The sequence below is a fragment of the Brienomyrus brachyistius genome, chromosome 1, assembly GCF_023856365.1.
Source record: "Brienomyrus brachyistius isolate T26 chromosome 1, BBRACH_0.4, whole genome shotgun sequence".
NCBI lineage: Eukaryota > Metazoa > Chordata > Actinopteri > Osteoglossiformes > Mormyridae > Brienomyrus > Brienomyrus brachyistius.
Genome location: NC_064533.1, coordinates 12366093 through 12380865, shown reverse-complemented (window position 1 = coordinate 12380865; position 14773 = coordinate 12366093). Strand labels below are relative to the sequence as shown.

Genomic DNA, 14773 nt, shown 5'->3' with positions numbered 1-14773 from the left:
TCTGTCCTGTTTCAACAGTGGGTGGGCTATTCTGATACTTGTTCATCATGAATAGCTGGCGAAGGTCTGCAGAGCTCAGTGTTTGATGTCTTGGATGGTATGACGGGAAGATGTGGTTTTCTTGGGAAATTCTGCACCATAATCTCCAAAGCATCATTTTAGTTAAGTCCAAATCTGAATTTTTATGAAAGACGGGTGGCTTCCCCTGTAATATTCTTTTACTTAAAGTCCTGCGATCACAGAAATGAATGCAAAATCAAGTAAATGCCTTAATATTGGCAAATATTTGCTATTTGTTTTTAATTTACTGCACCGTTTCTGTAAGAAATGGCCAAATCAACGGACCGCTCATATTTGGACCATGACCATGTATGACAGGAAAGATGAGCATGGCAAACACAGGCGTCTCATTGGTCAAGAAAACTTACTGCTGAAGACCAGGCAAAATTCCCTAATGCTGAATTCAGAATGCTAATAAATGCTAAAATTCAACATTAGGGAATACGCGCGCGCACACACACACACACACACACACACACACACACACACACACACACACACACACACACACACACACACACATACATACATATACATATACATATATATATATATATATATATATAATATTTTATTATTATTTTTTTATGAGTATTTCTTTTGATATGCTACTGTCAACTAAAGCAGAGCTTTATTCCTTTCCCTTGTGTCTCTCCCCCCCCCCCCCCCCCCCCCCCCCCACTTTATGAAAGGTCCACCTGTCCTATGTTTACCCCAATGACTACACGCGACTAACACATATGGAGACCATGAATAAATGCCTGTACCACGAAGACCCCCACTATCTAGAAGGGTAGATACAATTCTTAAATGTTTCCCGTTGGTTTGATAGTGTTATATGACTGCAAGAAGTGAAAATATCTATTCCCTGTAATCAGTAAAGCGTTTCCTGCATAATTTATATATATATACACACACACAATGTTTAGCTTTGTTGGCTGTGGAACAAAAGCCATTGTAATATTTCCATAGCAACCTCTAGGTAGATAAATATGTATGAAAATAAATATTGTTAAGAGCATTGAGAAGTGCCCTGTGCTGTGCAGCTGGGAGCGACGTAAGCACACCCAGAAGCTTGCCTTAAGGCGTGAGGAGTTCTCCTCTCCTTCAGATTCTCAAGAGCTTGCAGTAGTACCCCAGTCTGCCATTAGATGGCTCCACTTCCCCACAGATGTAGTCACATCTTTTTATAATTTTTTTTAATCGTGTTACTTGCTATGGATGTAGATTTAGATATACCTCTCATAATTTTAGTAATTTCTATGCAAAATAATATTTAATTCTCCTCTTGCCAAGAACTCATCATGTTGTTCAATTTTCCCAAAACAATGGGTGCAGGCTTGGGTTTCTGAATTACATGAAGATGGACTCTCCAGAAACAGGAGGTACTGAACCACAAGACAGTTTATGGAACGAAGAAGGTAGACATGCCATACTGTTGTTCGGCCTGTTCTGGGAAAGATTATCCAGCATAGCTTGTATTTAACATAAATATCAATTAACCTCTTCATCTTGAGTGTTGTAGTGAATTGCTGTGGAGATAGGATGTTGAACGGAGGTCTAATTAATCTGCTCATATTTTGGTGTATATAGGTACATGCAGCGTTTTGTCATATGTTTAAAACGAAAGAAATACCATGTAGGGTATTAATACCACAGAAGGTATAGGACAATATAACCACTTATGGAACAGTTGTTTTTGGTTGCCTTGTCGCAGATTTTATTTTATGACACTGGTGTTTACAACTTCTGCTTTATGAAGGGTACAGGGGTGGCCTTGGTGAAAAATCTTTGTACCAGTACGAGGGACTTCAGCCAGAGAAGTTCAGACAGCTGCCAGACAACGACATCTACAGCGATGATTACAGCTTCGTCAGGCAGGGCCCCGGGGCAGATCCAGACACGCTGAAGATGGCGGATGGGAATCCTCGGAAGCTGCTGGCCACACAGGTTACTGCATATAATACAAGCCAACTTGCCAGACATAAGCCTCAAGTCCAGCAACCTGCAGTGAACACCATTCAGCCAGAGATCCAGAGAGATCCTGCTCAACCAGCAGCGGTTACACATGCAAACCATGTTCAAAACCATGCACTTAGTTCCAACATGAATGACGTGTTCCTGATGCCACATGGACTTCATGTGCACCGGAAGCCAAGACGTAAAGATCGTCTACGTACACCTAAGGTGGTTACGCAGGAAGAGTACAAGTACCAGGACAGCGAGAATTATGAAACGATACCCCCAATCATCTATGACCCAGTTGTAAACTGGGCGCGGACCATCAACGTGAGTAACATAGACTTCAATGCCTTCCGCGAGGATTCAATCGACCTGAGATGCAACATCTCTGGAAACCTGCAGATGAGTTCCGGAGTGGCATTGCCAATCGTGCACGCCTTCATGCATCAGCTCAATCAGAAGAACTGGGGGTAAGGAAACCTGAGTGTGTGTCAGCTTAATGTTAACCATGTATTTGGGATTGGAGGAGATGTCCTGGTGGAGCTGAGGAGGAGTGTTCCTGGATGACTGAAAAGAAATTGAATCTGTTGGGTACAAGAAAGTTTTTTTCCAGTATTCAATATGAGGGCTGGGTTTCCATGCCATGCCAAACATCTAGAGTGGGAACTCGGTTATGTATTTTGTTAATATCTCTCAGTTTAAACTAGAGATGCACCATTATTCGTATCGGTATCAGCCGATTCACAGCCATTTGACGGATCGGGTATCGGTCATACGTGACTGATCCATGGCCGATACTTACTTATTTTGTTTTTGGCCGTCTTGCTTTGACGTCATGCGCTTACCCTTCGCAGTATGAGGAGCGTAAGAACATCAGATTAGAGGATGACGATCTGGCAGTATTTTACGCTTTTAAAAAACAAAGTTTTGAGAAAATCCCACTAAACAATGCGCACGCAACTGTGCGAGACAAAAAAAAAAGCAATGGATGATTTGGTAGTCGCTCACTTGGGCCACTTTGCGAACTCACTGCAGCTTGTGATACAAGAGGGGCTGCCATCGCAATGAAGTGTAACAGCTGATGCCAGTGGGAGAAAAATCATGAGGCATTTTAAGCATTCGTCACATGCGTATGCTGCCTGGAAGATATTCATATTAACTTGCAAAATGCCTCAAAAACGCTTAAAACAAGATTTACAAACGGGGTAGAACAGTATGTTTTATGTACCTTTCTAGTAGCCTAATTAAAGTTTTTTTGCATGCACTTTTCATCTCTACTAGTTTAAAAGTAATAATATGTAAAGTATATACTTTTAAAATAATAAAGTAAAAAAGGTTGTTGTTGTATGGGATTGGCAGTTGTGTATCAGAATTGGATCGAAACTGAAAAAATGTGGATCGGCCCATCCCTAGTTCAAACATATCTGGTTATTGTTTAATAATTATGTTTAAGTTTAGTTGTCATTTTCCCATATGATGCTGAATTAGTATGCTGTGAGATAGCAGTATGATGGAAGGTAGTTATCTAGAGATGCAAGTAGTGCAGGGGTGGCCAATCTTACCCGCAATGGGCCGGTGTGCGTGCTGGTTTTTGGGGTAACCTTTAGGTCCGCTGGTCAAACCCAGATGTGAGGACTCTTCAACCAATCAGTCCTCTAATTAGTAATCTAATTATGGAGTTGCAGCGAAAACCCGCACACACAGCGGCCCTTTCTGGATAAGATTGGCCACCCCTGAAGTAGTGTGATGTTATTTTTTTATATGATTGTGCCTTTGAGTCTGTCAACTCTTGACCACCACATATGTCATTCCCCCATAGCTTTCTGTTTTCTGTCCGAGTCTTCAGGCTCTCAAAGGCATTCCCAGTGCAATTATGATTGAGACAATTAATGTTATTGTCATCATCCTCTTCCTTTTATATGAACATAAGCATATAATTTTTTCCCCAAGACCCCGTGCCTTACCGTAGTATGCCCAAAATAAGATGTATCCATTTTAGCTTCTAGTGAAAGTTCAGGCTTGATTTGGTTGAGACTGTTCTCATTTTCATTGTAGATTCTGTATTATCGTTGCTGTTATTGTTGTTGATGATACAAGTCCTCACCAAGTTCAACGGTGGCAATACTCTTCCTGTTCCGTTTCTTCATTGTGCAGCATTCATAAAGAAAAATCCATATTCTGAACAATGCTTAGTGATTCTTCTTAGGGATGTTTTTTTTTTTTTTGTTAAATTTCATTTATATTAATCTGTTGTGTTAAAGTTTGGCTGAATGAAAGGTCAAACTATCCCATTCTTGCCTCTAGACGCTTCACCCTGTTGCAAGTGATCAACGTGGAGCGGCGAATTGACAGGTTCCGCGGTAGCCGCTATCTCCTCGAGCTGGAGGTGGAGAACCGGCGTGGGACTAGGTTTCGCATCTCCCAGTATGTTTACGAGCCACACAGCCAGATCAGGTCTTGGAATGGGGTAGACCAACCGGACAGGAAGGGGGTGCTGCTGTGCCACCCTGAGGGGGTGGAGTGGAATCCCTCAGCTACTGTGCACTTCATAGTGCCAGGTATGTGCCTGGACTCCGGTGGGCCTCAGTGCAGGGTGCTGCCTGTAGTGGACTTTAGGATCTTCTCTGGCGGTTACTATGTTTCACATTCAGAAAGTGCTGAGCCAGTGACCATCCCATGAGTTACTGCTTAAAATATCAATAGGCTTAGATTATCAATACTAAACATCATGGTGAAGAGAGAGAATTGCTTTGGTGCAGCTGCAGTTCATTTTGTTGATGGTTGTCATTGACATGAATGGCTGTACTACTCTGTCCTCCCTGGTTCTTCCCACATGACTTTTCAACATCATTGCAAGTATTAAACGCATCGTGTTTTGATAAACAATAAAAAAAAAAAAACACTTGGCCTTTCACCAAAGCTACCAAGATTTTTTTGGATAAACGGATCAATGTGAACTAGTTTATGTATGACTCAGTAGGTCAGCTTCCTGGCGAATGTAATATTAGTTAAATATGTGTTTTCTTCATGCTGTACGCAGTGAAGAACCAGGCCCGCTGGGTCCAGCAGCTTATCATGTACATGGAAGACATCTACAAGGTCACAGGTGACAAGAACTTCAACATCATCGTCGTGGACTACAGCAGCAAGGATATGGATGTGGAGCAGGCACTCCAGTCGGCCCATATTCCTAGGTGGGTTTGCTTGGAGCATGATCTTGTCTCAGCAGGTACTTTGGAGGCACCAATCAGCCTTATTGCATGTCTTTGAATTGTAGGAAAACCCCAAGTTACATGAGAACATGCAAACCCCACATACACAGAATCGAGACAGCATTTAAACCCCCGCTTGTCTTGGAAATGTGACGCAGCAGTACTAATCTTTGAGCCACTGCACCACCTACCCAATCAACAAACAATGAAAAACAAATATACAATGTTGACGCAACTAGAATCCAGTAATCATGCAGAAAGTATACATAATATTAAAGAGTTTTTATTGAAAAATGAAGAATTGTAAAGAAAGTTTGTGTGAGAATTTCATTTGTAAGGTGCTTTTGCTGAGTAGAACAAACAATGTACTTTAAACTCTCTGTGGTTTGAGTGTTAATCATTGCTAGGGTTCCTGTTATTCATTGTTTTAAAGTCAGTTTAAAAAATTTACCTGAAAACGAAATATATTTCGTGGTGCTTTGGTGACTCCACAAAAGACAAAATGCATTTCGTGATTCAATCAATTTCGTCCACAAAATGACTTTCTTTAATTCACAAAATGCATTTCATTCACAAAATGATTTTCTTTAATTTACAAAATACATTTCGTCCATGAAATGATTTTCTTCTGTCTACAAAATACAAAGTGCTGATAAGCGCTCAATTCTGAGCACAAAATTAAACTTTCCTTTTGATTTCTGTGCACGAAAAGAAGTGAAGTTTTTATGCTTTCGTGGACAAAATGCAGCAAGGCAAGATTTAGTCATTAAATAATGTGTTTTTGTGGCACAAAATGTGTTTTGTGCACGAAAATGAGTGCTTGACAGTTGCCGCCCCATACTGTACTGGCTAACAATAGTAAACAATGAAATTTCACACTCCGCTTCTCCTCAGTTATCAGTATGTGAAGCTGACTGGGAACTTTGAGCGTTCTGCAGCCCTTCAAGCTGGGATTAACCTCATCACAGTAAGTGTGACGGCAATGCCCTGTGGCACTGGCTGCCTCAAATTAATATTATTCTTTGACAGATGGATACAGTGGCTTTCTTTGTAGAGCCCAACCTTTTGTATTTTTTTCATGTACAATAATTTATGTGCAATATTCATCCTATACTTTTATACTCTGCACTGTAATTGCTATATAAGATATGTATTTTTTTAGCTTGTACAGTCTTTATTGAGGCTTCTGTAGAAAGATCCAAGCATCATCTCATCATACTTGTACAGTGACAAAACAGACACCTTATCTTATCTGTTACCTTATATCTGTCCCAACCTCCACACAAGACACTTGTGAGATGTGAATGGCCGTATAGTCATCCAGTTGCCGGTGTAGAAGTTATGGGTAAAAAGCCCTGACATTTTAACACTGGATTTAAGTTATTTCTGAATATTGGATATCCATCCATCCATCTTTGCTGCTTATTGAGTGTGCTAGATTTTGCTAGAAATTAATCACTCTGTAGGGATTAAATTTTATGTCCATCCATCCATCCATCCATTTTCTATACCTGTTTGTTCTATGTAGGGTCACAGGGTTCTGGAGCCTATCCTGGAAGCTATGGGTGCAAAACAGGGAATTACCCAAGTAGGGGTGTCAACCCATCACAGGGCACATTCACACCATTCACAACTGCACACAGTTTGGTAACTCCAATTCACCTTAGCATATTTTTGGTCTGTGGGGCTGGTGGGGGAACCAGAGACCCCGGAGGAAACCCCTCGAGGACACATGGAGAACATGCAAACTTCACACACATCTGGGGCAGAGACCCCAACCCTGGTTCCAGAGGCAACAGTGCTAGCCACGCCACGGCCGTAGCCCCCCAAAATTTAATGGATAATATAGAAACAACAGGAGTATGAAACAAAACGTTTGTGACAAAAGAGTTCATTTAATTTCAGTGCCTCAATCGATCTGTAGCTCTTCACAAAGATGTGGCGTATTTCCTGGCTCCTACAGCCATGGACACATCTCAATGTTCCTCCAGAGATCTAACAAGCCTCATAGTGCAGTATGGAAAAACCAGTCAGTCCATGTCGAAAGTGTGGACAACACTGAATATGCGCGAGGGAGAGAGGCAAGGTACACAAAACACATACAAGTAATGTAACAACATGTTGGTAAGAAGTACATGCCCCGCAAACAATTTTTTTTTGTTCTAGGAATGTTTACAAAACATTACAATTAAGGCATGGAAACATTCATAGTGTCGAGTTTTCCTGACGCTCCCAGAATGTTATCCCACTACCACCAGAAAGAATAGTAACATATAAACAAACAATGGGCATGGTAGGGCAGCGGGTAACACTGTGGCTTTGTGCCTCAAAGGCATAGATTCAGGACTAGATGGAACATTCACAGTATACACATATAGCACTACAGTGAAATAACATTTTAATATAAAGCACTAATTTCAACATTAATAGCATTAAAATGGTGTTCATATAAGAATTTTATCCCTTGACAAAATGTGAAACGTTCCATTAGTGTTACAGTAAGAACTTTGAGAAGACCGTCACGTAACATTCCCACAAGTGCTAGGTTTGGGTAGCATCTGATATCAATCCATCCATCCATTTTCCAAACCGCTTATCCTACTGGGTCGCGGGGGGTCCGGAGCCTATCCCGGAAGCAATGGGCACGAGGCAGGGAACAACCCAGGATGGGGGGCCAGCCCATCGCAGGGCACACACACACACCATTCACACACACAGTTTAGCAAGTCCAATTAGCCTCAGCATGTTTTTGGACAGTGGGGGGAAACCGGAGTACCCGGAGGAAACCCCACAGCGACATGGGGAGAACATGCAAACTCCACACACATGTGACTCAGGCGGAGACTCGAAATCAATATTTCATAATTTTTTTTTTTTTTTGTGTGTGTGTGTGTGTGTGGTTGACGCTATTGCTGCCCTAGGGTTGGTAGTTTGAATCTCACCTCCACTCTGAGGAGCTGCCTGTTCTCCCCATGTCACAAGAGGCACTATCTGGTATTCCCATCTCATCCTGCAGACCTATCTGAGTTAGCCATGCTACTTAGTATTTCTAGATTACGCGAAGTGTCTCATTGTGTGCGTGCGCATGTGTGGGGTTTCCCCCAGCCGTGTGCCCTACGCTGCCTGGTAACAACCCCAGGCCACCTGATCCTGACCACCGTAACCGGATAGCAAATGAATGGACGTGCTGAGTTATACGTTGCGTTACTCTAAAAGCTGAATGGGACCTGTTTGTTTGTTCGTTTGACGCCCGCCTCGCAGGACAGCCACAGCATTGTGTTCCTGTGTGACCTTCACCTCCACTTCCCACACTCCATCATCGACAGCATTCGCAAGCACTGCGTGGAGGGCAAGATAACCTTTGCACCTATCGTTATGAGGCTGGACTGTGGGGCCACACCAGAGGAGCCCGACGGTATGCAAGGATGCATTTTAATTTTTAGTCTTTTACTATTTATAGTATTTTACTATTTTTTTCTTTTAATGTACAGTACTGTCCAAAAGGTAGCCAAAAAAATGATGGTTAAATAACTGTCATGTTGGTGTAAATGCTGTTACGCCTGGCAAAGTGTGTCAGCTTAGCCATTTCAAAACCTCTGCTAAAATAACCCTATTATTTCCAGCAACCATACAATACACCCGTGTACGTTTTGACCAGACCACTAGCCCACCTCATATATCTATTCAATATCTCATTTACTTTTTTAACTAATTAAGTTAATTAATTAAGCGAGCTGGTGGTGAAATTTAAGAAATACATAGAATGGTTCAGGTGCCACTGAGGAGAAGTTTGGGAACTGCTATCCAAGCTATCTAGCTATCCAAGTAGATATCAGTAACTTTTTGGAGAACAGAAGACAGTTTTACTAGTTTTTATTGTGTGACTTGCAATTTTCACATGTTCTTAGAACAAAAAAATATAATTTGGCATAAGAAAATGTGCACTTACTATCCAGATAAATGGCGTTAAACATTTCTTTTGAGTGCCTAAGACTTTTTGCTCAGTACTGTATAAATCCATGCTATGACCCCAAGAGAAGCCTTGGAGTTGGCGTCGAGTGGATGTCTACCCGTGTGGAAGTATCTACTTGCGCTTCCAGTCGGAGCCAAAGAAAACACTCCAAGACACTTTGTTGGTTTAGCAAAAATTTATACGCTACCATTCAAAAGTTTGGGGTCACTTAGAAATTTCCTTGTATTCCATGAAAACATACATGAAATGAATTTGAATAGAAAATATAGCTAAATAAACAGGAAAATGTCATTGACAAAGTTAGAAATTATCATTTTTGATATTAAAATAATAATTATGTTCTGCAAACTCTACTTTCGTCAGAGTCTTCCATTTGCAGCAATTACACTCTTGTAGACCTTGGGCATTCTAGGTGTCAGTTTGTTGAGGTAATCTGATGAGATTTCACTTCAGGCTTCCTGAAGCATCTCCTGAAGTTGGATGGGTTTGATGGCCACTTCTTACTTACCATTCGCTCAAGCTGCTCCCATAACAGCCCAATAGAGTAGAGATCAATTGACTGTTCTGGTCACTCCTGTATACACAGAATACCAGCCGACTGCTTCTTCCCTAAATAATTCGTGCACAGTTTAGAGCTGTGTTTGGGTCATTGACCTGTTGTAGGACAAAACTGGCTTCAGTTGAGCGTCATCCACAGGATATATCATGATGTTGCAAAATGGAGTAATAGCCTTCCTTCTTCAAGGTCCCTCTAACCGAGCACAAATCTCCCACTTTACCATCACCCAAACAGCCCCAGACTATCACATTTGCCTCCACCATGCTTGACAGATGTCGTCAAACACTCCGTCACCATCTTTTCATTTATCTGCATCTCACAAATCATCTTCTTTGTGATCTGAACACCTTAAACTTAGATTCATCTATCCATAGTACTTTTTTCCAATCATCAGCGAAAGAAGAGATGTCTGTGTTCATTTGCCCATCTTAGTCTTTTCTTTTTATTCGCCATTGTGAGATGTGGCTTTTTCTTTGCGAATCTGCCTAGAAGGCCCGCATCCCAGAGTTCTCTCTTCACTGTTGATGTTGACTGGTCAGCTGGCAGTTGAAGACCTTTGATGCATGTTTCTCTAACTACACACTCTAATATCTTCTCGCTCACTTGTGTAGACTGGGCCTGCTTTCCCTCTTTCTATTGTGGTTGGAGCCAGTTTGCACTGCTCTGTGAAGGGAGTAGCACACAGCATTGTACAACATCTTCTATCCCGGCAATTTCTTGCATGGAATAGCCTTCATTTCTCAGAACAAGAATAGACTGATGAGTTTCAGAAGAGTTTCTTTGTTTCTGACCATTTTGAGCTTCGAATCGAACCCACAGTTACTAATGTTCCAGATACTCAGCTAGTCCGAAGAAGGCCAGTTTTATTGCTTCTTTAATCAGCACAACAGTTTCCATCTGTGCTAACATAATTGCAGAAGAGTTTTCTAATTCAGCAGTAACATGGAGTGCAGTTGTACTCCAGTATAACATGGCTGTGATTTGGTTGTAGGCACGAGGGCGCAGGCTTAATTAATTATATCGCGTGATCCTTAAAGGTACAGCGGAAAAACAACAAGCGAGAGTAAAGAATAAATTCACACACAGACAAAGGAGCCTTTAAGGGACAAAAGTGGATACAGGCTGTAGTGGTTTTTTTTTTTTTTTTGGTTCGGCGGCTTGTAAAAACCAGAAACGGATCAAAATAAATCCAACGAAATGGAATAAATATGAACCTTTACTCTCGTTTGTAATTGTTTTTAGATACACCTGTCAAGCGGAGTGATACAGCTGATGTGAGATGTCCAACATCAGATTCCTTGATTGGAACTAACTATTGTCATGATCAATTAACCCTTTAAAATGATAAACTTGCATTAGCAAACACAACATTTCACTGTAGACTAAGTATTGCTGATAATGGGCCTCTGGAAACCTATGTAGATATCCCATTAAAAAACAGCCGTTTTCAGCTACGATACTCATTTACAATATTAACAACGTCTACACAGTATTTCTGTGGTAAAAAAGGTGGGGGGGGGGTTAGGTACCTGACCAGGCTGGACTTGGGTGGTATCAAAGGAAAGAAAACTAATAAAACTGAAAGTTCTTCCCTATTCTAAAGACGTGCCCATGCTACACTAAGGCACAAAAACACAGGGGAAAGCAAACTGGCTCGCGTCTCTGATCATCCCTCACGAAGCAAAATACGGGGGGTAGCCGCTGCCTTTGCCCTGGGATGTTTAGACAATGGTCACCTACATGACGAGCTTGTTCTTACCTGTCTGAGCCCTCCCCTCTATTCTGACCCCCCCCCTCCCCTCCCCATTACACAGTTCACACGAATTGGTTACAAACTCTTACAACAGCAGAGCATTTTCTTAACCGAGCGAAGGACGTTGTCTTTGTGGGAGGAGCCCTGTCTCTTCTGTCGTTTCCGGGACTGGAGGTTCCCCCATGTCATCCATGGCATTGGCACGAAAACATGATAAGCGGACACATCTTCCAGTGAAACGTCCTCACTTATATCGCTGTGCACCCAATGATACACAACAGCCTTAGCAGGCAGACGTGCCCCGACACGGATCATTTTAAATAACAATGTTTGTGTCTATGGCTCGTAAAGCACTCTGAATTGCATTTGAGTTGCTTGAAAGGTGCGGTATACATAAAGATTGATCGATTTGAGTAACATGTTCCCTACCATGCTGCTCTGATCCAACATTCATTTTGGTTTCTTCCTTTGCATATTTTATTCTCTGTCTGCTCCCTTGTGTTTCTGTCCCCAGGCTACTGGGAGGTGAATGGATTTGGCCTGCTGGGGATCTACAAGTCTGACATGGATAGGGTAGGAGGAATGAACATGGAAGAGTTCCGGGATCACTGGGGCGGAGAGGACTGGGAACTGATAGACAGGTGAGCATTAACATACATGGAGCCTTGGTCTGGGGGTGCAGGTTATCAAGGCTCAGAAAAGGTAGCATCCTAAGGTCCTTGTGGGGCAAAGACCCCGCCTCCCCCCCCCATATGGAGTAATAACCAAATGGCCAACGTCCACCCTAAGTCCATAGTTCTTCATTTTGTCATCATACAATAAAATAATCTGTAGCTGTGGTCCACGCCTGGAGTGGCCAATCAGGAGACTCAAATTATTGTACAAAAAAAGTCCTGGGTATGATTAACCTATATCCAGCCCTGCATGGAGGTCCTCCAACTTACAGGGGAAATCTGAGCGTTGCTGGCAGAATTGGCACTGGAAAAACCTCAGATGGTTGCATTCGGACTAGTGTGGTGCTGAGGTATCACCTGCCACATGGCTGCACTCAGGATCTCCTCCCTGAGGTGGTTCGTCGTGTGGTGGGTGTGGAAACACGCTGTCAGCACATGCTCCTTACCTCTCCTCTTTCTTCTTGAAATGTCAGTGATAAATAAGACTTGAACTCTGTCATCACTTATTGAAGTTCCCCATGGGCTGGTCTTGGCCTAAAGCTCGCAGGCTGAAAATAAGTCCCACTCTGTGTCTTCTGAGGTATTAATTTGGGAGTCCCTGGTTTAAGAAATGTGAAAACCCCTCATTTAAGCACGTCACATGGCTCGACATGTCCTGCCGCACTAGGGGGATGCAAAGCAGGTAGCCACGGTTGACCGATAAAGGAATGAATTATAAGTTCTAGATTTCATTAAAAAAAAAACAAATAAGCTAGTAGCTTGCAGCAATAGTGTCCTTGAGCATAATATAAGGCAGCAGAGTATCTTCATGCTGTTTGTTTTTCCTGACTGATTTAGTAATTCAGTGCCGTTACCATAATTAACAGATGTTTACTTCCTCTTCTGCTGCCAGGGTTCTTCACGTGGGGCTTGAGGTGGACAGAATTTACGTCAGGAACTTCTTGCACTTTTACCACTCAAAACGAGGCATGTGGAACCGACGTTTCCGCAAGCCAATGTAACATTCCTCCGCTGCAGGCTCCGAGCCTTTGATTCCTCAGGGAAGAAGAGTTTATCATGCTGTGTTTAATGCATGAAGTTGTTTTGGTACAACTTGAAACGCAATGAAATGAAACGCACTCTCTCTCCACTTGGCCACTGAATGCCTCGTGTTACACGTCAGCGGCAGGTGAATATTTTCTGGGCTCATTTATATCCCTTACAGTGGAAAGAGACTGTCACTGATCACCAAACACGTATATGATATATTTTAATTCTTGACTGTTTACATGTCAAATGTTTTTTTGGTTTTTAATTGAGGGAAGACTGTATTTAAACCAATGTAAGGAAACAGGAATTTGATGTGCAAAATGATAATGGATATTTTATTTTTTTATGATATTTTGAACATTGATATTTTCAACACATTTTTATGTATATTAGTTATTTGGGTAACTGTACATTTTTCAGGATTGGTGAATTTTAAGATGTACCAGATATATATATTTAATAAAGTGCCTGTTAAACTGGTAAAGAGAAGCTGGTTAAATTACGCAAACCAGTATAAGATGATGCACTGGGCCTGGTACAGTGTGCTCCTTGTCACCCTGTATTTTACACTTGAATGACACTTGCAGTGTACCATTGCAATGCAGCAGTGTCACCATGGAAACGGTTATTATGCAGTCATACGCATCGCCACAGTAAATGACACATTTTGGCACAGCTGTACTTGGTGCCCCATGGATGAAGCAGATGAGCAGAGTGTCAGAGAGTCCGTATCAGCTGCTAGCTGTGTTCTCACTGTCCTTCGGCCTTCAGTGTGTCACCGTACCTGTCCAAAGTCATATTTTATTGTAGATATGTAGTCTTTTAAGGTTGGTACTGGTTTTCCTTTGTGTTTGTTCTTGTAAATTGTCGGTGTCTTTTTTTTGCCTCACTTTATTTTCTCAGAACGGTGTGTCCTAAAGAACAGCGAAACACAAGTATGACGGACAGATTCCGTTGGGTGTTTGATTAAGGAGGTAGTTGCATTTCTCGGGCTGTTTGGCACCGTTTACCATCCTGAATTCAGTGCAGCCGCTGCTTGTCCCTCCTGCATAAAATGACAATGTCATTTTAGTACAACTGATGATTTATAGCATCTAAGGATTTTCTTTAAAGAAAATGTTTGTTTTTTTTTTTGTTTTAGAATATCTGGCTGTTCAAATAAAGTTTTGTGGGTTTTTTTTCTAACCAATGAAATGATGAGCTATGGTTTTACTGGTGTCTTAACTTGTTACCATCTCCATGTTCGAGGACGCTTTTGTAGGCAGTTCGCTCGGATGACCTGATTTGTTTTGTGAAAAATAATTTTGTGCTTTCTACAAAAGATTTTTCCCCCGATGAAGTGTTTGTGTTTTCTTCTCTCTTGTTGAATTTGGCAGCAGCAGATTTGTCCCACAGTTCAAAGAAGTATGAAGCTTTTTCATCAGTCTTACAGCCGTCTTTCAGATTTAACCAAGTGTAAACATTTTCCAGATGTCATTACTACACTTTGTACAACTTATCACTTAAGATGAGTCTGGTGAAAACATTCCTTTTATTACTTATGAATGAGTA

At 41.7% G+C, this 14773-nt stretch overlaps 1 protein-coding gene across 3 annotated transcripts in view; it reads left to right on the top strand.

Moving 5' to 3' along the window:
- Window positions 1–14555, top strand: part of LOC125738744 (N-acetyl-beta-glucosaminyl-glycoprotein 4-beta-N-acetylgalactosaminyltransferase 1-like) — a 37194-nt gene extending 22639 nt beyond the window's left edge. For 2 of the 3 annotated variants that reach the window (XM_049008009.1, XM_049008019.1), the window contains exons 12-20: window positions 753–853; window positions 1399–1481; window positions 1823–2492; window positions 4327–4580; window positions 5063–5216; window positions 6129–6201; window positions 8496–8649; window positions 12034–12160; window positions 13086–14555. In XM_049008009.1, coding sequence (XP_048863966.1) covers window positions 753–853; window positions 1399–1481; window positions 1823–2492; window positions 4327–4580; window positions 5063–5216; window positions 6129–6201; window positions 8496–8649; window positions 12034–12160; window positions 13086–13194 — 1725 coding nt within the window. In that variant the 3' untranslated portion in view covers window positions 13195–14555. The remainder of the gene's footprint in view (window positions 1–752; window positions 854–1398; window positions 1482–1822; window positions 2493–4326; window positions 4581–5062; window positions 5217–6128; window positions 6202–8495; window positions 8650–12033; window positions 12161–13085) is intronic. The other variant, XM_049008027.1, reaches the window with a different exon arrangement.
- The last annotated feature ends 218 nt before the right edge of the window (window positions 14556–14773 follow it).